Source organism: Zea mays, chromosome 6, assembly GCF_902167145.1.
Source record: "Zea mays cultivar B73 chromosome 6, Zm-B73-REFERENCE-NAM-5.0, whole genome shotgun sequence".
Taxonomy (NCBI): Eukaryota; Viridiplantae; Streptophyta; class Magnoliopsida; order Poales; family Poaceae; genus Zea; species Zea mays.
In genome coordinates this window covers 146743386-146768450 of record NC_050101.1, presented here as the reverse complement: position 1 = coordinate 146768450, position 25065 = coordinate 146743386, and the positions used below count along the sequence as shown (strand labels likewise).

Below are 25065 nucleotides of genomic sequence, written 5' to 3'. Positions count from 1 at the left end.
CGGACAGTCCGGTGCGCCACCGGACACTGTCCGGTACGCCAGCCACGTAACCCAACCGTTAGGGTTCGACCGTTGGAGCTCTAACATGTGGGGCCTCCGGACAGTCCGGTGGTGCACCGGACAGTCACTGTTCACTGTCCGGTGCGCCTTCTAGCGCCTGCTCTGACTTCTGTGCGCGTAGTCCGCACTGTAGCGTTGTCAGCCGACCGTTGAACTCGACTGTTGTCGCAGTAGCCGTTACTCTGCATGGCACACCGGACAGTCCGGTGCTACACCGGACAGTCCGGTGAAATATAGCGGAGTGGCTCTCCAAATTCCCGAAGCTAGCGAGTTGGAGTTGATCCACCCTGGTGCACCGGACACTGTTCGGTGGCACACCGGACAGTCCGATGCGCCAGACCAGGGCTGCCTCCGGTTTCTTTTGATCCTTTTTATTTGAACCCTTTTTTGGACTTTTTATTGGTTTGTGTTGAACCTTTGGCACCTGTAGAACTTATACTCTAGAGCAAACTAGTTAGTCCAATTATTTGTGTTGGGCAATTCAACCACCAAAATCATTTAGGAAAAGGTTTGACCCTATTTCCCTTTTACTCAACATATTTCTACATTTAATGCATGGACACCTAATATTATCTATTTGTGACAAAGCAACTACAGGGTCCACAAACTCCTAAGTGTTGGCAAACCATTCATGTGAGTGATACCCACCCTTCTTGAAGCCAACATACATCCAATCACGACTATCACTCATTACAGTTGTGTACGAGTAAGAAGTGCACATGAGACTTTCATGTTTCTACATATCACGACCTACATCTATAGGTAATTGATAAGTCATATACCCATCCAAGGATGGCCGACAGAGTGCGGTATTATGACCACCATGATGTGCTCGAAAAAAATTACGACAGCATAACATCGATGCTCTCCACTGCGCACCTAGTTTGGTGCAGCAGAGAACAACATGGTTATGAAATCGAAATTTCGTACGAGCACATCATGGTGGTCACAAAATACCACACTGCATCAGTCATCCCAAGGTTGTTTATCAAATGACAATTTCAAACCACCACACATCATATGGGCGATGCATGTGACGCATAGCGGTCCGAAATGGGTGACACATAGTTTTTGAAACCCTAACCGTGTAATGGTCTGATAAAAGTAAGTAGTAAAACTATATATATATATATATATATATATATATATATATATATATATATATATATATATATATATATATATACACGGTTGCAACAATAATATAATAGAGTTAATACTTACATAACATCACATTCATCAATTAACAATATTCACAACAATTATTATTTACAATAATTAATATTTGCATAACATCAGATTCATCATCAAATTCATTAACTAATAACATCAAGCCACACAATTCGTATTTGCAACATCAAATAAAAAATAGCAAGTATAATGCATAAAGACATATTAAGATTAATAACACTATCAATTAACAATTTTAAGCTAACTCTAAACGCATAAAAGTAACTCCCGTCGGCCACAAAAAACGACAAAAATATTTGACTACTCTAATCACACTTCCATTTGCATTACATAGGTCAAGGAGTTATACCTTGACGACTCGAACAGCGTCCCGGGATGAAGAGGCGGCATGAGTGTTGCCTCTGGGGAGATGACAACGACAGAGGGTTCCCGGGGCAAAAAAGACGGTGCGACAGCGGTGACGGCGGCTCCTCGGCGCGACGGTTCCTGGGGCGGGGCTCAGGGCGATGAGGCGGCGGCTCCTCGACACAACGGTTCCTAGGGGCAGGGCGACGAGGCGGTGCGGCAGTGGCTCCTCGGGGGCTGTGGTTGCTAGGAGTGAGGGCGGCAACCTAGCTTCTCCTTTGTTGCTAGGGCAGCAGCGGGGGTGACTGCTTCTGGCGACGGTGCGGCAGCGCGACGACATGGGTGCATAGAGAAAACGAGAGAGAGGTGGTGGCATGTGACGATGTGAGCGTGTGCGGGTTAGGGCGCGGCCTCATAAACGATTAATCCCCGTCGACCAGGGTCCGAGGCCGACATGAGTTGACTAATCCCCGTCGGCCAGGCTCAATGGCCGACGGAAGTTACAGAATCCTCGTGGGTCGTTTTAAAGACCGACGAGGGTTATTTAATCCCTGTCGTCTGACCTCTTGGCCGACGGGAATTAACTTAATTCTCGCCGGCTCCTCCGTTACGATCAACGTGGATTAGTTTATTCCAGTCGTTTTTTATAATGCCGATGGGGATTATATTGTTGTCATCCTGATTTCCATTGTGAATGAAGTCCTTCATTCATTTTTTGATTTGTTTAGACTCTATGTATATCTCTGCTGCTTCTTTTGTTCAGTCTCCTCAAGTGGGTCTCAGCCCAACACCATGCCTAGATTCCCCGTGGGTGAAGTGCTGCCCAAACTCAATGTAAAATTTTGTATAATATCTCGATTTTTCTTTTGTTATAACTGCAGTACTTTGGAAGCGTTTCATGCAGTGTTGTATTTGCCACTCCTTGCAATTGTAAAAATGAAAATGTTCACTGTTTTTAGTTTTTCAATTCTTGCCTCGTCTCCATCGAACATATCTTACGGCTCTGTTTAGAAGTGTAATATTTTTACCGTTTTGAAATAATACTATGATATTTAACGATACTATAGTATTGAATGCTATAAGATATTTGGTTGGTACAGGTAAAACATAGTTTTAAATACCATATTTACCTAAAACTGTGGTATTTTACGGTAAGCTAATCAATTTCGAACACTCCTACATACTGAGCAAAATAAAATTGAATTCCAGTGCCAAGTCACCCTTTACCAGCTCCTGCAGGTCAGCAGGCGGCACCTACCACCACCTATTTTTCCGTTGTCATTGTCGAAGTCTTCTCTCTCTTTTTTTTAGAAAACTAGTCTTACCTGTGCGGATTGCAGAATACGACCCAACAGGAGTGCAAGCATCAGGGTGTGAAGGAATCCTATAGAGAAACAGGAGTGCAAGCATCTTATTAGGGCATCTGTTTTGTCTGTTGGTTGGAGCCTCGGAAAAGCTTCCTCCACCTCAAGTGCTTCTCCTGGCCTGCCTGTCTCTGTCTACGTACCCATCCATCCACTGCAAGCATATATACAAACATCCCCTCCTGCCTATGGAAAGGCTGTGGCATCCGTTTTGTCAGGCTAGCTAGCTAGCTTCTTGCCTAAAGGTACGCACGCAAACTATGCATCAAAGGTTCTCGCTTATCTCCCTCTTCTTGTTCATAAGTTCTTAGTTTCTTACACACATCCTTGTTCATACTCCATGATCAGAACACCTTATTTTGTTCAAAGGAGGCATCAGAGAGTACGTATAGGACACTGAGGAATGGGTCACTGGAAGAGCCGTCACCGCAGCGGAAGGGACGAGGCAGCTCGAGCGAAGGAAACCCGGTGCTTGGCTCTGGCCTGCTGCCCCTGCTACTACGTGCTCGGCTCCGTCGCCAGGGGGGTTGCGAGGTGCCTCTTCGTGGCTTGCTATCCAGTGATACAATGCTGTGGCCTCGACGAGTGCAGGCACCACCACCATGCCAGCAACTTCAGCCACTTCAGATGATGCATGCATATATATACATCCATCAAGCTAGTAGGAGTGCATCTTCTACTTGATCAGCAGTTCCATTTGCCCTCTCTTTCAGCGAAGAAAGTCGGGTTTGTTAGAAGTTTAACTAAATCGTGCAAGATTCTGAAGAAATTTTCTTCACGTCTTTTTACAAGTTCTCGGTGTTCTTGGACTCCTGTTTTGGTTTACTAGTTGTCCACTTCTTCGCTGGAGGAGACAGACCTGCCTGCATCAAGACTATGACTAACGCAATAAGATAGATGAGTAAAGCTGAAGAAAACTGCCTGCTAAATGGCTATTGGTCTCCTGGAAGTTATTCATAGAGTGGTTGGTTGGTGACAACGCTTTCCGATTGTTTCTTCCCTACAATAATGTGCCTCTCAGGGGAAAAAACATACTCCTAATAATTTCTTACAGCTGGTTCTGGGTCCCCTTTCTTTAGCCCCTAATTTCTGGACTCGATTCCTGTTTTTGTCGCTTGACGGCTTGACACACTCATGCATTTAGTGACAATTATTTTAAAAAATGAAAATAGGATTAGTTGAAATAGTTTTTTGACAAAAGAAGTGTTCAAGCCTTGTGCAGTTGTCGGTTCGTAGCTAAGTAAGTAGAGCTAGATAAGATAACATGTTAGATATGTTAGTGCGTAGTATAGATGTTTTCTAACACATACGCTTAATAGCAAGATTAATAACATAGTCGAATGCTGAGTGTAAAGATCTTTACAACCTATCTCTTAGTCCATCTGTATAGTAGTTAGCTCTTCGCTATTAATACATGGCCTGTTTGGTTGTCTTATAAAATTCTTTAGCTATTATGTCTACACCAGCTACAAATTTATAGCCCACTTTTCTCTCATATTCTCACCTCATATTATGCTTATATTATACTTGCACTAAGGTGAGCATCCCTCGAATAAGCTCGCATCCCACGGAACTGTCACCGTAGAATAAGTTCGTCATCTCACGAAACTGTCACCAAACGTCTCAATCGAGACACTCCCTCCATACTAAAATAAATATCTCCTCCATTCCAAATTAAAATTCACATTATGTTTTTAATAGATTCATACAATAATTGATATGTGTCTAAAAGAATATAAACATAAAAATTAAAAGCTAAAATGAATATTGATTTGGGATGTGAAGTGTATTTATAAAGTTTTAGCAACAAAAAAAAACAACATTGCTAAAAAATACATATATACTCCTATAAAAATAGTCATTATATCTCAGTTGAGGAAATAACAAAAATAAATAGTGTTACCTCGTACTAAAGCACACTTATTTTAGAACAAAATTTAAACTCTAGAAATAAACTAGAAGTAAGGTTTGTTTGGTTGGGTTGTAGCGATAAAAATAATGTTGTGAGATAGTGAAAAAGTTGGTGTAAGCTATAAAAAAAACCAAAAACCATTTAATGAAAAGCTGCTAAAAATCACTAAATTTTTTTCCATATATATTTATACACTTCCATCTAAAAGCCGCTAAAAATAAGTACATAGATACTTTTAATTTTGCACTACAAGAAAATCAACTTTAAAAAAACTGTTTTCTAAGTTTTCGTGGGATAAAATCCAAACCAAACACACCTCTAAACTATTATGTCACAGACAGAGTATACAGTGTGACTATCTCTAGCAGAAGGGACATACAAACATGTATAATACAATTTAATACTGTTTAAACATTATAGACACTATAGGAATCCTAATGATTCCCGTCGGCCAGGATAATTCCCGTCGGCCAGGGAAAAAGCCGACGGGGATAATGTAACTCCCGTCGGTTAAACTGAAGCCGACGGGAATAACGTAACGCCCGTCGGCCAGAGAGGAGGCCGACGGGAGTTAACTTAACTCCCGTCAGCCAGTAAATAGGCCGACGAGGATTACTTAATTCCCGTCGGCCAAAGCGCAGACCGACGGGGATTAGGCATTTATGAGCGCGGGTTCGCCCGCGCGGGCTCATTTCTTCTCTGTTTCTTCCTACGCCGCCGCCGCCTGCCTATTGTCGCCGCCGCCTCTAACCGCCGCCGCGCCGCCGCTTCTCCCCGCCGGCGTGCCTTCCCGGCCGAGCCCGACGCCGCCCATAGGAGCGCCGCCCGTCCACGCCGCCCGACGCCGCCCCTCGGAGCCCGACGCCGCGCACCCGGGCGCCCCGGCGTCGCAGTCCGCCGCCCGTCCGCTCGCGGCGCCGAGCGCCCAGCCGCCCCACCGCCGCGCGCCCGTCAGCGCCGCCGCGAGCCCGGCCGCCCGTCCCCGCTGCGCGCCCGCCCGTCCGTCGCGGCCGTGCCCGCCCTCGCTCATCTCCGCCGTGCCCCACACCGCCCACATCACCGCCGGGTCTCTCGGAGCGTCGTCGCTGCCTCCTCGAGCGCCGCCGCCGCGTCCAAGCGCCGCCTCCGCCCCCGACCGCATCTCCGAACACCCACGTGAGTAATTATGTGTGTACATGTTAATGCATTGGATTGTGAATGTTAATTATGTGTGTACATGTTTATTTTCGTCGGTTTTTTATGGCCGACGGGAGTTAACTTTCATGTGATTAGTATTAATTTAATAACACATGTGATTAGAGTGTGATTATAGTTAATTTAATATCACATGTGTGACTTCATGTTAGGTAATTATTTATTGTATTCTTATAGTAGATTTAACTTATACTATTGAATTGTTAAATTTGATGTTATTTATTGATTAGATTTAACTTATAATATTAGGATGTATGAATGTTTCGATATTGATTAATTTGATGTTATTTATGTGTATATATAATTATTTATGTATATATATAGTTTTACTACTTACCTATAGATGTATATATGTATGTATATATGTGTGTGACGTGTAGAAACGTGATTGTCTCACACACACTCTTTACTCGTACACAGCCGCAATAATGGGTGATAGACGTGATTGGATGTATGAAGGTTTCAAGAAGGGTGGGTGTCACACTAGTGAATGGTTTGCCAAGACGCAAATATTTCTGGACCATGCAGCTGCTTTGTCACAAATAGATAATATTAGGTGTCCATGCAATAAATGTAGAAATATGATGAGCCACACCAAGAGGCAGGTCACACTACACCTGTGCTCGCATGGTTTCGTGCCAGGCTATAAGGTCTGGTATCTCCACGGTGAAGATGTTGAACGAGCAGCAGAAGTAGAAGTTGATGACGGTGAAGATGATGTTGATAGGATGGACCAGATGCTTGAGGATCTGCAGCCTGAACTGGCACCAGATCATCATGATTCACCTACACCGGAGGTTCAGAAGTTCTTCGACCTACTCAAAGCGTCAGAAGAGCCTCTTCACGGGCACACTGACGTGACCGTCCTCGAATTCGTGACCCGACTGATGTCAATCAAGTCAAAATTTGCATTTTCAATTAATTGTTACAAGGAGCTTGTGGATTTGATTAGCGAGGTTCTTCCTACGGGTCACAAGATGCCCAAAGACATGTACCAGTCCAAAAAATTGCTTGAAGGTCTTGGTATGGAGTATGAGAAGATTAATGTTTGCCAAGACAACTGTATGCTTTTTTGGAAGGAACATGATAGAGAACAAAAATGCTTAAATGTGGGAAGTCAAGGTACGTGGAGCTTGTAAATGAAGATGGGGAGAAGGTGGTGACAAAGGTTGCACATAAACAGCTTCGGTACATGCCTCTCACTCCTAGAGTGAAACGTTTGTTTCTCTCGAGGAAGACCGCTATGCACATGAGGTGGCATAAATATTGTATGGACAGACAAGATGGGTTAATGGTGCACCCGTCAGATGGTGATGCATGGAAGGCACTTGACAAATTTGATCCAGATTTTGCCAGCGATGCAAGAAACGTTCGTATCGGCTTGGCAACTGATGGTTTCACGCCGTTCAATATGACCGCTGCGTCGTATTCATGTTGGCCTGTCATTGCCATACCGTACAACCTTCCACCTGCTCTTTGCATGAAATATGAGTTTATGTTCCTATGTCTTGTTATACCTGGGCCTGAGCATCCTGGCGTACGACTCAATGTGATGCTTCAACCACTGATTGAAGAGTTAAAGAAGCTATGGCAAGGTGTGGAAGCCTATGACTGCTTCAAGAAGCAGAAATTCAATCTTCGTGTTGCATATCTGTTCTCGGTTCATGATTTTATGGCGTATGGTATTTTCTCTGGATGGAGCGTGCATGGTAGATTGACGTGTCCTTATTGTGCTAAAGATACAGATTGTTTTCGTCTTAGTGCTGGTGGCAAGATATGTTACTTTGATTGCCATAGATGTTTTCTACCCTTCAATCACCCCTTCAGAAGGCAGAGAAAGGAATTTAGGAAGGGCACCATTGTCACGAAGGGACCGCCCAAGCGACTTAGTGGGATAGAAATTACAGAAGAGCATATGAAACTTGTCCTAGACGAGAGTGGTAAAAGGTATCAAGGTTTTGGTGAGGAGCATAACTGGACTCACATATGTGGCTTGTGGGAGCTTCCTTATGCTAAGTCATTGATTTTGATGCACAATATCGACGTCATGCATCAAGAGAGTAACTTTTGCCAAGCCCTCATAAATACATGCATGGATTTCCCTGATAAAACGAAAGACAATGACAAGGCACGCATGGACTTAGCAGTGATATGTGATCGTCCAACCCAAGTGCTTAGAGAAAACGGAGGCAAACCAAAAGCTGACTATTGTCTGAAATCTAAGCAACGGAGAGAAGTGATGAAGTGGATGAAGGATATTAAATTCCCCGATGGTTATGCCGCTGGTTTTAGAAGATCTGTGAACTTGAAGACAATGAATATGAATGGACTGAAGAGCCATGACTTCCACATAATTATGGAGAGGCTCATGCCTGTAATGTTTCGTGGGTACATTTCCGAAGCTGTGTGGAAAACGTTAGCTGAAGTTAGCTATTTCTACAGACAGTTGTGTGCTAAAGAAATCAGAAGAGATGTGATGGAACAGCTGGAGAAAGAGGCACCGGTGCTTTTGTGCAAATTGGAAAAAATATTTCCACCGGGTTTCTTCAATCCTATGCAGCATCTCTTTATACATCTTCCATATGAGGCTAAGGTCGGTGGTCCTGTTCAATATAGGTGGATGTTTCATATAGAAAGAGCATTAAAGAAGCTTAGAGCAATGGTGGGTAATAAGGCAAGAGTTGAAGGATGTATTGCGGAACAATTTAAACTAAAGGAGGTAGCACACTTCACAAGTTGTTACTTTGCAGAAGAACATAATGTATTTGCTCGAAAGAAAAGGTACCATGATGATGAACGAGAGATGCCTCCGTGTAGTGATCTTTCGATTTTTCAGACAAACGGCAAAGCCGTTGGTCCACCCAAGGCATATCACCTCAGTATGGAAGAACGGAAGTCTGCTTTACTGTACATGTTCACAAATATGCCTGAGGTGGAGAAATACTTTGTGTAAGACTTGTTTTCTTAAACTGTTCATATGTGAATTAGTTTATGTTATCAAATATCTCATGTCATACAATAATATTTGACAGCGAGTTTGATGAACAAAACATGAGGTGTCTCGGTAGGCCAACAGCGAGAGACATAGACAAATTGCGACGCGATGGTATGCATGGGCGACCTAATTTCATTATGTGGCTTCGGGACCGTGTAAGTCTTAATTATGTGGCTCCGAGAGCTAATTTCATTTAACTAATATTACAGAATTTGCTAATGCTTTGTGGCATGATTGACAGTTTGGGGAGGAAATGAATTTGAATGATGACTTACGTCAGTTATCTATTGGAAGCGTAACTGCCAAAAGCTATGGACGTTACGACATCAATGGATATCGCTTTCGTTCAAGCATTTTCGAATCAAGTCATCCTATGGCCGCCACTCAAAATAGTGGAGTCGTTACTAGGGCAACCGACATGAAGGACACGAAGCCTGCTATTACGGGAAAATCAAAAATATAATCGAGATTACATTTGCTGGAAATAAGCCTTTAGCGCTAGTTTTCTTTGAGTGTAAATGGTATGACCCGAAGTATTATAGGACCGAATTTGGGATGACACAGATCCAACCTGAGAAATTGCTTCAAGGACACGACACGTATATCCTTGCCCATCAAGCAGACCAAGTTTATTTCTCGACATATCCATGCAAAAAGTTATCTAAATGGAGGGTTGTGTACAATGTAAATCCCCGCGAACGCCTATACACTCCTGGTGAGGACGAATATCAAATTGGTCACCTTGAGCAGGTTGATGAGGTGTTTCAAGAAGAAGAGTTGCCAACTAGTTTTCATATTGATCCTGCACCGGCATTAGATTCACTAGTCGCAGACGTTAACGACTTAACTTTTCCCGAGAGGCGGAGAAGACAACCTGTTAGGAGAAAAGTTACATGGCGACCTCTGCATAGAAGAGAACAAATAGATCCTGATTTTGATGATATTTAACAAGTAAAGTTGTTTTGTTATTTCATTTGTTTATATTTTAAGTATTATGTCATTTTTGATGCACTAATGAATAATTTCTTATTTTTTATGCAGGATGCCGCCAAAATCAAAGAAGTAAGTGAAAGGGTTGTTCAAGGGCCTGGGCCTTTTTCAGGGCAGTTCTTCGAGCAGCAGCAGACGTCGAGAGCTGTTGAGCGCGGTACATGGAGATGAGGTAACATATCTTGTACAAATAAATTTATTTACATATTTACAAATAAATCTTGAGTTGTATGTACCAGGATGAGCAGCACACTGAGGAGCAGCACATTGAGGAGGAGCAGCACAATGAGGCTGAGCAGCACAATGAGGAGGTGGAGCACAATGAGGAGGTGGAGCACGGGACATGGGACCAGGCCGCACAGCATCACCAGCCATGGGACCAGTGGGACCACCAGAGAGAGCAGCAACAGGCGTGGGACTAGTGGGGCCAACAGGGCGAACCGGCTGACAACCCGATGGATGATGGCTCGGGAGGCTCTTCAGCGACACGCACACGTCGCTCAAGAAAAAGCCACTCAGTAAAGCCTCGTCACGCGATAGAGCGAGAGGCTGATAGGACTTTAATCATGCCACATGGAGATCGGTGAGTGTAATATATTAACTTATCTCATATAACTATTATGTGTATTATTAATGTTTTTGTGTAATGCAGGAATTGGGAGGACCTGTCCTTCGACGGCAAGGGACACCACACTCAGGTTAACCTTACGTTGGGTTCTCTTTGCCGCCTTCACTACCCTGGTATAGTGAAGGTGTCAAAGGGTGATACCGAGGATGAGGTGCTCGTCAGTACCTAGGATGAGTACAAGTTTAAAAAGGAACGAAACCACACCGACAGACAGGGACTTGTGCGTAATGACTTTTGGGTATGAATTCTTTATTATTTTTGTTATGTTTCTTAATATGGTAAATCTATGACTTATACCATTGTATTTGTATTCTTTATGTTGTAGCTTCGATATCGGTTGCCTGACGGAGAGGATTACATGGGGCACGCTGAACGTGTCTTGCAAAACAATGCAAAGAAGCTGGTGAAGGATGCCATATACTATGCGAGAATTCAGGCTACAAACCTGTATTTTCAAAAGCATCCAGAAGAAGCAGGCCCCTTGAATAAAAAGGAAGGGTCCTCAAAGATATATTTGACTGAGGATCAATATCGTGAGGTTAGTATTCAATTTGTTTTACCCTTTATATTTATTGTTGTGATTGATATAATATGTAACATTGTGTGTGTGCAGGTGATGGTTCCATGGATGGCGCCCGTGCCTGATGCGTACTATGCTTGGTGTCGATATTGGGCTTTCGAAGGCTTCCAGAAAGCGTCAGCGCATCACAGACAATGTCGAGGAACCAATCCTAACCACAAGTTTGGCGGTGACGACATGATACGAAAAGCTAAAAGAATGGTAAGTTTGATCTTTCTATGTCGATCAACAAATAATACGATTGCTTATGAATGTTTTTTGTTTATACAGGAAGCTACGAGTGGCCAAAAGCCTAGTGACATTGAGGTGTACCAGGAGGGCCACAAAGGACCAGACCCGGACAACCCTGACCAGCTCTGCAGCCAGACAGCCACGGATCGCTTGGTGAGTTTTGGCTCAAAAGTTCAAACGTTCAAAGTATATAAATTCCTGCATTTGTAAGGTTGTGAATGATGTATAGGCGGCATATGGGGAGGAGATGGTTCGTCGCCATGGCCCTGACTACGACTGGCGCCATGAACCGGTGGATCCCTCGGTGGTGTACGCAAGTGGTGGTGGCAAAGCGCATGGACGGTAAGCTCTAACTTATGAAATTATATGGTTGACACTAAATTGATTATGCAGTAATAACATTTTTTGAATCACTTATAGATATGCACTCTTCGACGGATTCATTGACTCGTCGTCGGTGAGATCTCAGAGGACGGGTTCATCTTCCCGTAGCTCATGCTCTCGTCGACCGAACGAGCAGGAGTTGGAGATTATGAGGATGCGTGAAGAGATGAGACAACAACGCGAATTTATGGAGGCTTGCAATGCTCATAATCAAGCGATGTATCAAGTGAGTACACATAATCCGAACTCTAAATTATTATATTTCAATACAACATCTTCAGTAGTAACACATATGTGTTTAACAGTTAATGCAGCAACAGGGCATTACATCAAATTTTCCACCGCCACCACAATGGAGCCAATTTGCAAACACACCAGTTCCACCACCACAGTTCACCACCCCTCCGACACATATACCTGCACCTGGAGATAGGGTACGTTTGATAACTCTCCATTAATTTATACACTTGTATACTTTTTGATATTTGCATTTAACGTGTTGATATTTGCTAACTTGCATAGGTTACGCCTGAAGCGGGTGGCAGTGGGTCTGATCCAGCAATAGGGACTGGATTTGTTGACTCGCTCTTCGCGTTCCCTCCTCCTGGTGGTGAAGGCGGCAGCGGTCAAAGCTCTAACCACCCAAGTGGTGGTTATCTCTAAACACTTAAACTTATGTTTGAAATGTCGTATTCGTTGATGGATGTTATGTTCAATACTATGTCGTACTCGTTGTTTGACGTTGGTGGATGTTATGTTTGAACCCAAGCAGACTTCCGTTCTTCCATACTGAGGTGATATGTTTTAATTATAAATGCACTATGTCTAAATGCATGTGTTTGTGGATGTTGTATCTTTACATGTGTTTGTAATGTGGCTGTTATATGTGATTTATATTATGTTTGATATATGTTATGTGTGCAGAAATAGTGACATAATTTAGTGCTGTTTTTGTAGCAGTATACAGTAATTCCCGTCGGCCCAGTTAATTCCCGTCGGCTATGGTCGAACCGACGGGAATTAACTACTTACTCCCGTCGGCCCAGTTAATTCCCGTCGGCCACGTGGGGCCGACGGGAATTAATTAATAACTCCCGTCGGCCTAGGGAACCGACGGGAATTTCCGTCGGCCACGAAAACCGACGAGAATTAGCCTTAATTCCCGTCGGCCACTATCTAGCCGACGGGAATTAATTATTCTCGTCGGCCGCCGACGGGGATAACCTTATCCCCGACAAGGGACGTCTGTCGGCCTGAAACCGACGGGAATAAGCCCTAAACCGACGGGAATTACTTATTCCCGTCGGTTTAGGGCTTATTTCCGTCGGTTTCAGGCCGACGGGACGGGAATTAAGTGAATTCCTGTAGTGAGACAAAGTAGACTTTAAATGAGTATTACGATAAGTAGTAGTATGTTAAGCATAGCCTAGCATAATACAGAACTAAAGAGAACTACGGAACGCTTTAGATCCCAATCTGTACTAGGCTCCTGCCCCTCGGAACTGGGACCTACCTGATCAAAGCAAACAGCTTCATACACCTGGTAGTTTCACCAAAGAAAACAGCTTCATACAAGCATGTTAGTTTGGCTTTAATCCGTACCTACTTTTACAGTATTAATCCGAACAACTGACTTTAATCCGAAAAACATGCTTATATTTGTTCCCCCTGCATTGAAAATTCTTTAGGGCCCGTTCGGTTGTACCGGAATAAGCCAGGATTCATTCCAGCTCATCAAAATCTATATAAATTAGAGAAATAATCCGGCTAGGAATTAATTCGGGTCTCCAATTCTAAACAACCGAACAGGACCTTAGCATCTCCGGGAGTTAGCGAGGTTACAATCTAAAACAAATGGTATCGACACCACTTTTTCCGACAAAAACTTAAGCATCGGAAAAGATCATAATATGGCAATCATTGCCAATCTGGTTGATTCCCTCACTTTGTCAACAACACTTCAATCTAAAAGTTTCAGATGGATAATTAAAGTTACACTGACTTGGGCAACTGTATGAACTCCACTGCATTGTTAGCGGCAGACCCTCTCGGACTCTTGCCCATATGAGGCCCACCTATCACTCCAAAGGTCTCGAACTGCCGCTGCCGAGCCCTAGCCCGTTCCTTCTCCTCCTCGGATTTCGTTGCGAAGCAATGCGGGCAAGAGACGCCGTACTCCCAGTGAGGCGACAACATGTCCTCATCGCTGACTGGCTGCTTACACCCGTAGCAAAGTTTGTGGGTGCCTTGGGCCAATCCATGCCCCACAGAGACACGCTTGTCAAACACAAAGCATTCACCCTCCCACAAACTTTCGGCCTTTGGGATTTCCTCCAGATACTTCAATATCCCGCCTTCCAAATGATAAACCTGGCATGCAAATGTTAAGGTTACGAAATCTACAAAAAAAGAATAGCAGCCAAAAGGCATGTTCATGCATAAATTATGAAACGTATCAACAGAGATTCGATGAAAATCTCTTCCATGAAAAGTTTAAAGTAAACCAGTTTCTCAAAATGGGGCATGAGTTTCACTGAACTTGCCCTTCAATTGTGAAAGGTCACTTCAGAACATATACAGTAATGTTGAACTGCGATAGCAGGTTCACATGTCACGTCTAGAAAGGTAGCACACCAAATGATTGACTAGTGGTGTTTAGGATGGTAATATGGATGCAAAACATAAAATATTCAGGAACTCATCTTGAGCAAAGCTGCTGCATCATCATTACTAGTGGTCGTACTACTACTAGTAGACTAGCAGTACTACTACTAGTATCTGTTACCCTTGAATCACAGGAACTAAACCAAAAGTAACTAAAGTTTAGGCCATGGTTGGAACTCCTAGAGTCGGCTAACAAATTATTAGCTGTGTTAAGCCAGCTAATGAACTAATTGTTAGCTGAGGTATTAGCTGGGGTGTTTGGAGCCACTACAACAACTTAACTATTAGCTCTAGAGTTTCCAAACAGAGCGTTAGTCACTTTAGGAGCTAAAGATCCAAGCTGGAAGAGTTAAAAGTGACAAAACGGTAAAAATATATCTTTTTTACTCAATTTTAGCTCCTAAGGAGGAGCTAAAATTTAGTCAGATTGCTTTAGCTCCTGATCCAAACAGACCCTTACTTCCTACATTATATAACTTTTATAATAGAAATAACAGACATTGGATTTTGCCAAAGGTTTGGTTAAAAAATGCTCAATTTAAGGAATTATCAAATGGCAAGCATAGAATATAGTAAAAAATGCACATACTGCAAAAACCTCAGGATGCAAATAACAATCTATGTTATAGAAATATATCATGCAATATGCATAAGTAAAATATTTACACGCCAAGAGAATGTTGAACAGTAGCATCATGATAAGAAAATCCACAGAACAGCAGATAACAGAGAATAGCCTTTTGGTTTACCTCTTTAAAGCCCTTGCCGAGGAGAAAGCTTGATGCCTTCTCACATCGGATACCACCAGTGCAGTACATAGCAACTCTTGGTAGCTGTTTGGATTTGCTGGCATTAAGGTCTGCCGATGGTTCACCGGTTCCATTATCATCTCCCCCTGACCCTAGGGTGCCTGATTGAACCAATTGAAATTGATCGTCAACCCAAGTAGGAAACTCTCTGAATGAGTTTGTACGTGGATCGACAGCTTTCTTAAACTTTCCTATGCGTATCTCATACATGTTACGCACATCAATGATGACCTGTCACATTAATAGCGTAAACAATTCGCAGGCAATGGAAAAGAAGTTCAACAATGCAAAGATAGATGACGAGTTATGAACTATCTGAGATAGATGAAACACTTACAGTGTCTGGATCACTTATCAAGTCATTCCAGTCTTTTGGCTTAACATATTTCCCAACGATTTTAGTTGGCATAACACCTGGGTCTCCAAACGTCACTATCTACAAAATGGCAAGGATCAGACTAAGCTGGACCGTTTCATCATTAAATATCCAGTGACCGACCAACAAGAACCATGTAGGCAAACTGACCTCCTTTTTCAATTTGACACGGACATGATCCCATCGGAATGGTGCATCTTCCCCAGCACCAACAGGGGAGTGACTGGTATGTCCATGATGTATGGCCTCATCCTCTGGAGTAACAGGTGACTGGATCATTCTCAATCCTTTTAAACGACCGTCTTCTTGAATAAAGTTTAAGATTTTGTCCACAGCAACTGGGGTTCCACATATACTACCATTGATTCCCTCAGGTGCAAGGATAATGCCACCTGAAACACGCTGAGAAGAATCAGCAAGCAAACTATGTGAGCCCAATTTTGCAGAAATGAGATATATATAGTGCGGTGATTGGTAGTTTCATCATCAAAACATGAACACAAGTCGGTAATCACATTGTTCTCATCAAACACAGAATATTTTGAAGTTATTTATGGTCTAGGTTTTTAGAGCAGAGAAAATGGAAGTGGTGACTGGTGAGCGGATGGGTGAATATCCAAAACAACGTACACCCAAAATTTTTGTCGCTTCAAAAGGGAAAAGGATGCCTACTGAGCTTGCCTAATGTACACCGAAAAATTGAAACAGAACAAATGGGTTATGCTCCGAGCTAGAATTAAGTGGCCCATCACTGTCCTGTGTCTTGAACAAGGCCCAGGATACAGGCACTTACAAATATGATCTCTCACGGCTTAACTCAAACAAGACTTTAATGTAGCATAAGCTTATTATTGAATTTGCTATTCTTCCTATAAAATCTTACCTGCCCTGCCCTTGGCTATATTAAACATATTCTTTTCCAACAGTTCAGCTTCAGAAATTAACAAATAAGCTGATACGGCAATTCATAAATCGAACACATCACAGGCAACAATATCCTGACGTAAATGAGATTTCTGTGCACTCACCAGCTCCTCGCAAAGCTCCTTAAGCGGCAGCCGGAATGCAGCATGGTCGGGGAAATCAGCGAACCGGTAGAACGACACCACAACCAGCTCCGGGGCATCTCCATACAGGATCTCATCCCCCACAGCCACCGCAAAGTTCCGTCCGACCGGCGGTAGGGGAGCGCGCGGGGCCATGCACTCCTGCGACATGTGGCCGAAGCGGCGGCGCGGTACGAGAGTGCTCGGGGCAGAGGGGTTGGAGGATAGAAAGCAAACTGGAAGGAGGAGCCGGTGGGCGGCGCCACATGCGGCAGCTGTGGCGGCGCGGCGGGCGGCGGCGGCGAGCGGTGGAGCTGTCAGCATCAGCTCTTCGGGTGAGGGAGGTGCCCTAAAGTGGATGAACCTAGTTGTATTTTTTTTTAGTTTTTTTTTTCACAAAATGATTCTTGCGGCCTTGCCGCGTGTGGAGGGAGAGGGACTGAGTAGGATGAAAAAATGGGACGGATATAGCCGGATACAAGATCATCTCATATCCTAGCCTAATATATTTTTTTCGGATACAGGATTAGATACAGGTAGTTAAGATTCGAGACGGATATAGGACGAGACCGGGTAATAATCCAGACGGGTAAGAAACGGATAATAGATACTATTCGGGTAGGTACCGGATAATTGTCGGATAGTTCGTCCCGATGATATTAATTGTTAAACCATCCAACAAATATATAAATTAAGCAATACATAATCACAAGGTTCAGCTAGGCGCTAGGCGGAATCTAGGCGGTGACCCATTGCCTAGCGCCTAGTCGGGAGTACTCGGTCTTAGGCGCTTCTAGGCGCTTTTCTAGGCGTTTTGGCAATATAGCCATAAATTATATATATATATTATGTATATAACTATATATACGTATATAACTACTATATATGACTATATGAGTCACAGTAAGTATAAAAAGAAGGCCAGTAGACATATCTGATTCCTAGCTTAGCTTACTCTTGCATGTTCCTAGCTCCTGCAAGGCTGCAACACATTTTGACAGCTAGTAGTTAGTAAATTAGTCAATAGACAGCTAGCTGTTCATAAAAAAATAGAAAACACTAAATTGTGACTTATCTGGATGATTTCAGCAGCCTCCCATTCATGAGCAGTTGAGCACACTGCACACAATATCAGCAGCTGGTAATTACAACACAAGTGGATAGGACAGTAATACAAGTGCAGAACACAATTTATAAATAAAGGACAGCACAAGCACATAGTTCTTAGTTCAGGTCTCACACAAAAGAAGACACACAGACACAAAGTGACACAGCTGCAGTTCATAAGACCAGGGCATCACAAAAGGCTTCACTACTAGATGGAGATGGTCCAGATCATATTTCATCTTCACTGTAGCACAAATCTTCATCTTCATACTCTTCTTCTTCAGACTCAAACTCTTCTCCTTCATAGAGCTCTCTCACTCTTGCACTTCTACGAGGCTCAAGCTGTTCTTCTGCTCCCACTGCCTCTCCAATAACAGACCAAGGTATCCCTGTACCTTCCATCTCATCTTCCTCCTCATCTCTAAAGACAACTTGTGCACAATCATCTCCACCCTCTTGGAGAAAACCTTGAGCTTCAGTTGTATCACTAGACAAGAGAACATCAGTGATTTTCTTTGACTTAATCTTTTCTCTGTTATTCATCAGCCTGTTATTGAACTGAATATAGACCAACTTGTTGAGGCGGGTTGTAGTCAGCCTATTTCTCTTCTTAGTGTGTATCTATAAATTAGAAACAAAAGCATTTTCAGTTCTGAAATTTAATCATAGTACTGCTGAAATGATTAATAGATAGGTACTAACCCCTTCAAACCCGCTCCAATTTCTTTCACAACCAGAAGAGCTTGATGTCAAAGATAATATCCTTGTAGCCATCTTCTGTAAAGCTGGTGTTTCAGTTCCATATAACCGCCACCATGATGCTGAAATAAATTAGAAACACCTCTATTAGTTTAAAAAACAGCAAACAACCATGGTAGAAAACAGCAAACGACCATATAATAAGTAGTTAAGTACCTCTACCTGGATTGTAATCATAGTTTTGAAAAGTTCTTGCAAGCTTCTTGCTAAATGGTCCTTCTCTATTCTGAAATTTTTTCAATTCAAAGTTGGCAGCCTGTTCTTGTTGGTCCTCATCATGATAATAAAATTGCTCGACACAAGATATGAAGGCTTCATTCATTTTGGGCTCATCAAATATTGATGGGTTAGCATAGCTATAGTGTGGATTCAGCAAAAAAGCTGTCAAATGCAATGGAGAATCAAGTCTTCCATTCATCTTCTTCTCAATTACAGCCATAACATCTTTGAATCGAGACTCAACATTGCCAAAGGCCTCTTTGATCTCTCTTTTTGCCTTTAGTAGCTCTCCATAAAGGAAACCCATGGATGGCTTCACATCCCCATCAACCAAACGGAGGACTTTGACCAATGGCTCAAAAACAGCCAACATTAGCTTCACATCCTTCCAAAAGGCTGGACTCAATATAGTAGCTGTGGCCTCTTTTCCTTTCTTTGATTTCACATCCTTTAATGAGTCCCACCTGCTATGAACTACCATCTTCCTTAACTGGTCCTTCTTCTCTTGCATACTGTTCAAAGTGAGAAAGTATGAAGCAAACCTAGTCACTCCTGGCCTCACTAGCTCTTTCCCCTCTGTGAAGTATCTCAAGCACTCCAATGTTCTTGTGTGGCCATACACAAATATGGTAAATGACTTTGCTTGGTCAATCACTTTCCTGAACCGAGGCAATTTGCCAATTCCTTGGAGCATCAAGTTGATTGTGTGAGCTGCACAAGAGGTCCAAAATATTTGTGGTCTCTTCTCAAGCAATAGCTTCTTTGCTCCCATGTTGTTAGAGGCATTGTCAGTGACTACTTGCACCACATTTTCTTCACCAATGTCTTCAATTGCTTTGTCCACTAATTCAAAAATGACTTCGCTTGTGTGTGACACATCTGACATCTCTTTTGAGCTGATGAAGGAGGTTCCATCAGCACAATTAGTGCATATATTCATTATGCTTCTCCTCTTTCTATCTGACCAAGCATCGGTCATAATAGAGCAACCATTTTTCATCTTCTCGGCTTCACGTTCCTGCAGCAAACACTTGGTTCTTTCATATTCTTCTTCCAGCAAACTACCTCGAAAGGCATCTTGAGTTGGAGGTGTAAGTCCTGGTCCAAATTGTCCAATTGCTTCACACATTTGCTTGAACTCATCATTGTCACATGCATTGAAAGGTATTCCTGCCAATGATTAAAAAATGAAGTCTAATTTTAAAATGTGTTCAGTTCATGAATTTTAAAATGTGAAAACAACATCGTATACTAGCAATTTACCATGATTATAGGCCCATCTTGCAATAAACTTGTGCACCTCATGCTCTCTTTCTTTCCATAGTTCCTTGTTCAGCTGCTGTTGTTTGAATGAATCAGCCTTGGTAGGATCAATAGCACGTGTCCATTTGTCAATTGGCCCTAATTTGTGAGGCTGTGAGCTTCCAACACAAGTGACTTCTTCTGACTCCTCTCCAACCCTAGATACATTCACTTCCTCTCTAAGTTCTAGCTCACGAACAGTCTTCTCCTCCCTCTTCCTTTTTGCAGCCTCAATTGCTTTCTTGCACTTCTCTTTAGCCTCTAGAGCCTGCGGTGTTGCAGACGTGCATTTCTTCACATTCTTTCCAACATGGGCAAGATGCTCCTTCAACCTATAAATCCCTCCCCTCATCTCCTTGTCACAGAATTTACACTTCACCTTGTCTTTGTTGTTAGCATCAACAAGAACACCATATTCCCATCCAACATCATCTGAATTTCTTTTTAGGAGATTCGCTCTAGCTGCTTCAGTTTCAGAAGGTGCAGCTGCAGTTTCTGATGACATCCTTAAACCTTAATCCTTTGATTTCTTTCACTTGTACACTGCACAGGGGAGGAAAGCAGTTTCAGCAGGGGAGGAAAGCAGGGGAGGAAAGGAGGAAAGCAGGGGAGGGGGATGAGCAGGGAGGGGAGCAGCCGACGGGGGAGGAGAACTCACCGGCAGGGGAGCAGCAGGGAGCCGGCGGGGGAGCAGCAGGGAGCCGGCGGCGGGGGAGCAGCAGTTTCTACGCGCAGGCTAAACTACCGCGCGCTGGCTAAAAGCAACGCGCGCGCGCCCGCTAAAAGTAACGCGCGCTAAAAGTAACGCGCGCTCGCCCGCGCGCCAGCCTGCGCGCGCCCGCCTGCGCGCCCGCTTAGGCGCTGCGCGCCGCCCACTCGCCGCCTAGGCGCGGCTGGACGCCGCCTAGTCGCCGCGGCCGCCTAGAAGACGCATAGGACCCTAGGCTACGCGGCAGCGTGTCGACTAGCGCCTAGGCGCGCCTAATCGCCGCCTAGGCGGCGCCTAGCCGAACACTGCATAATCATGTATATGATAGATCAAATATAGGAAAGGAAATCGATAAAATTAACATCATACAGTTCAAAGTTACTAATCACGAAGACATTGTAGAACCAACACCATAATATTAAAAATTCATAAAATATTCTAGTTTCACTAAAAAATTGCAAATAAGTTACAAAAATTAATAAACATTTTATACGAAGATAGCTCAAGTCCTCGTATGAAAATGATAAAGTAAGGTATTGATTATGTTGAAACTTGAATACTTACAGTGATTTCACATGTAACCCGTACAAATAGGTGAAAGTGAAATGGAAGAAACGCGGGCATCTTATAGATCTTATAATCCAAACATTTTTTATGGTTATATATGAACATATGTTGTGCCTCCGTAAAATTTCATGATTTTTTGAGGCTATTTATACATCTATTAATTTCTTGTCATAGAAAATCATTAAAATACAATTAAATTCATAAAATAATGTAGCGTCGATCGAAAATTACAAATAAATTACCAATACTAATAAATAGTCTCTACAAAGATAACCTTAAGTTCCCACGTGGAGATAATATTAAACCCCTCACATAAAAATGATAAAGTATATTAATTTGATATAAATTTAGACATTATTTCAATGATTTTGGCCTAAAGATTTATTTAAACAAAAAATTAATGTACTACAAAGTTATAGATCTCTTCGAGCTCTACAATTTTCATATAAACTTTATCTTCATCCGATTTCATATGTAAAAGTTATGATTTTATAACTATATTATTATGCAGGCAATGAAAAAACGGGTACCCGAATTCCGGCCCAACTATCTGGGTATTTACCGTGTAGTCCTCGCTCCGTATCCGACACGAATCCAAAGCTTCAGTATCCGGATATTACCCGCATCAGTCCCGAATATAAAAATACTCGAATTTGTATCCGAAAAACGAGTATTTGTACTTTCCGTATCCGGTACCCGACGGGTATACCCGACACGTTTTCACCCCTAGGACGGAGGGAGAGGCAGCCCGTAACTCAACTCCAGCTAGGGATGGCAGTTGGACCCGTGGGTATGGATACCCGCGGGTTTCGTACCCGGTGGATATGGATACGGGTAGAAAAACTCACCCGCGGGTCCTATCGGGTCGGATACCCGAAATATATCGGGTCGGGTATAGGTAAAATACTTTACCCACGAGTATCTAGTGGATATCCGAGATATAAATATACCTCTTTAAATGTGCTACACCCACTAAAAATTAAGGATCATAATAGAATGGAGACAAAAAAATACAGCAATACTGGTTTTGTTGCATGTTGGTTGCTGCTACTTCACCATGGACACATGCACGACCACGGGCTGCTGTTGCTGGCGGCAGGCTGCTGCTACTATACACCATGTCACGGGCTACTGGAGCTAATTGCTGCATGGTGTTTTTATTTATCAATTTATCATGGCGCATATGTTGTTGATTAATGAATATTAATTTGTGTTGTGTTAACAGTCAACTGTAATGTACTAGAGACCAATGAGACATTGACAATGTTATGGCTATCAACTATCATGAACTCATTAAGCTTTTATTCTCTGTACTCAAATTTAAATCTATTGGATGCGATAATTATGAGTTGAGATATTGTATCGACGTGTAGCCAAATATAGTTATTCTCGTGTTGTACTCGTGCTTAGATGGAAACTAAAATATTTTATGCATTTATTATAACATCAACTGAATGTTATTTAGTCTACAGTAACATATCCACTGGATACTCGATACCCAGTGGATACCCGATGGGCACGGGTACGGATACAGTTTCTCGCCCGATTGGCTTGGTGGGTATGGATATTTGTAGAAGTATCGGGTACAATTTCGGATCGAGTATTATTATACCCGAACAAAATCCGACCCGCTGCCATTCCTAACTCCAGCGCTCTCCGTATCTCCGTCCCGGGCTTCATCTCAACTGTCATACGTTTTTTAACAGCGTACTATGAAAAGCGTCTAAAAATGCCATTTTTACTAAAGAAATGAATCCACAAATAATAGCTTCATCGGGCTCCAGCACTTTAATTGGAAATGGATCTATATCTAAGATAAATCGTTTCTATCAGAGGATTTACGAAATGACTTTAGCTCTACCAAAAAAATTATTTTTCAGAAGAAAAAACAGAGTTAGAGGTGTTTTCGGACAAGCCAAAGCGGACCCTTAGGGCTCTGGCTTGTCCAAAAACAGCTTTGACTTTTTTTTCCTGAAAACAACTTTTTGGTAGAGGTGAAGTCATTTCACAAATCGTTCGATGAAGTGATCGACAAGAGATTGACAACCTTAGGAGAAATAGAAAAGGACAAGATCATAGTTGACAAAGATTACAACAAGAAGGTAAAGGCTAAATTATTCTAGGTAGGGGACTTGGTATGGAATACTATTTTGCCTCTAAGGAATAAAGATCAGGAGTTTGGAAAGTGGTCGCCAAGCTAGAAAGGACCTTACAAGGTCACGCAGGTGATGTCCGGTAACGCGTACTTTTTGCAAACATTACATGGCAAAGACTTGCCTAAGGCGTTAAATGGACGTTTTCTCAATCAGTATCATTCTAGTATGTGGCAAGATGCCTAAGAAAACTGATGTGATCGCATCAAGTTAGTTGCTTTTGGTTTGCTCAGCTCCGCCAAAAGGCAGGGGCATATATTGAGCACCAAAATAGGCAGGGCGGACGGTCCGGCCCTAAGGCCAAACGGTCCGTGGTCCAGACGGTCCGCGTCAGTAGCGCGAACGGTCCGCGCGTGCACAGAGCCAGTTAGGGTTCTGAGTTTCTTGCTACGGTTGTTAGCTAAATTCGCGGAATTAACTCGGGAGATTGGTTTGTATCGGGTCCAGACCCCCCTCCTTTATATGTATAGAGGAATACGGTCGATTAATCATCAACGATCGAATCAATACTCGGTTTATCTCTCGTTTTTACCTTAGGTATTAGAAGTAGTTCTAATTTAGCCTTAGATTAGCCTTCCGCAACCCCAAATTATCTGCTTCTCTTCGGCTCTACGTCAATTAGAGGTGTCTAGGGTGGCCTGCCGACCCTAGACAAGGCCTAGGATCTCTCCTCCCCGATAGGGTCCCTCCTGGGAGCAAGATTTAGGTGTTGCCGGCGAACTTTGCCACCCCTGCGCACACGCGGACCGTCCGATCTACAGGCGTGGCCCGTCCGGCCCGTCAGGCAGGGAACCCGAGCCCTGCGCCAGGTCATAGACCGTCCGCGCCTGTGCAGAGAGCACCGCCGCCGGTTCTCAATGCAGTGATTGGCGCCCGGATTGGCGCCAACAGTTGGCTTTCTTGTCTTCATTCTCCTAGGTGTCTATGCGTCCCTCTTGACAATGCAAAGTTTGATTATGAACCTCGGAACTTGAAAGCCAGGTGTTCCACTTCATTTCACTTCTCAGCATAAACCAATAGTGTAAAAACCTAAATGGTTTGTTACACATCCTCTCATACATTTGTTGAGCATCTTTGACCTACAAGATGGATTTTTGTTACTGATGCATATAATAAAAACTAGTAAAATTAAGCAAAAGAAGGCAATATTATTTTAAACCATGTAGTCATCGCTCTTTCCATTTTGGTTAAGCCTCATGACCTAGGCGTAGGCGCCACAAAATTTTGCAGTGTCTCGTTGGATGTCACCCCACCTATGCTCCAAAGAATGTTGAGAGCGAGAGTAGGCCATCTTCTTGTGCTCTTTGTAGAAATCACTTATCATATGCCAATATGACTTCTGGAATTGATTAGTCCCTATTACTGGATCCCTAGACACATTAAGGTATGCAAAAATAAGGACCTCATCCTCGTCTTGACTGAAGCTAGTGTTTTTCTTAGCAGTTGCCTTCTTATTCTTCTTCCTTATGGTAGCCTATGT

At 43.0% G+C, this 25065-nt stretch overlaps 2 protein-coding genes and 1 long non-coding RNA gene across 4 annotated transcripts; 1 reads left to right on the top strand and 2 right to left on the bottom strand.

Moving 5' to 3' along the window:
• Window positions 1–2967: 2967 nt before the first annotated feature.
• On the top strand, window positions 2968–4038 carry LOC103630187 (uncharacterized). The gene is made up of 2 exons (XR_554903.3): window positions 2968–3205; window positions 3309–4038. It is a non-coding gene; the product is annotated as an uncharacterized lncRNA (long non-coding RNA).
• A 9537-nt stretch (window positions 4039–13575) lies between these two features.
• LOC100381603 (uncharacterized) lies at window positions 13576–17084 on the bottom strand. Its single transcript, NM_001174421.1, has 5 exons — window positions 16752–17084; window positions 15874–16125; window positions 15685–15783; window positions 15288–15578; window positions 13576–14244 (listed from the first exon to the last, which is right to left on the bottom strand). The coding sequence occupies exons 1-5, from the start codon at window positions 16938–16940 to the stop codon at window positions 13867–13869; spliced, it is 1209 nt and encodes a 402-aa protein (NP_001167892.1). The 5' UTR covers window positions 16941–17084; the 3' UTR covers window positions 13576–13866.
• Window positions 17085–17985: 901 nt separating this feature from the next.
• LOC103630186 (uncharacterized) lies at window positions 17986–20746 on the bottom strand. Of its 2 annotated transcripts, none has more exons than XM_008651263.1 (4): window positions 20118–20746; window positions 18792–20024; window positions 18579–18697; window positions 17986–18497 (listed from the first exon to the last, which is right to left on the bottom strand). In XM_008651263.1, exons 1-4 carry the CDS (start codon window positions 20659–20661, stop codon window positions 18105–18107), a joined length of 2289 nt encoding a protein of 762 aa, XP_008649485.1. In that variant the 5' UTR covers window positions 20662–20746; the 3' UTR covers window positions 17986–18104. The 2 variants fall into 2 exon arrangements, with proteins under 2 accessions (XP_008649485.1, XP_008649486.1); XM_008651264.1 differs by having other exon boundaries at window positions 18798–20024.
• Window positions 20747–25065: the final 4319 nt, after the last annotated feature.

Bases quoted from the DNA above. Each gene is read 5' to 3' on its own strand.
- LOC103630186 (XM_008651263.1), bottom strand. From the start codon at position 20,661: ATGTCATCAGAAACTGCAGCTGCACCTTCTGAAACTGAAGCAGCTAGA. The intron at 18,698-18,791 runs GTACTTAACTAC...AATTTATTTCAG, and splicing joins TGATTACAATCCAGGTAGAG to CATCATGGTGGCGGTTATAT. The intron at 18,498-18,578 runs GTTAGTACCTAT...TCTAATTTATAG, and splicing joins ATTGGAGCGGGTTTGAAGGG to ATACACACTAAGAAGAGAAA.
- LOC100381603 (NM_001174421.1), bottom strand. From the start codon at position 16,940: ATGTCGCAGGAGTGCATGGCCCCGCGCGCTCCCCTACCGCCGGTCGGA. The intron at 16,126-16,751 runs GTGAGTGCACAG...GATTCTTCTCAG, and splicing joins AGGAGCTTTGCGAGGAGCTG to CGTGTTTCAGGTGGCATTAT. The intron at 15,579-15,684 runs GTAAGTGTTTCA...TTAATGTGACAG, and splicing joins TGATAAGTGATCCAGACACT to GTCATCATTGATGTGCGTAA.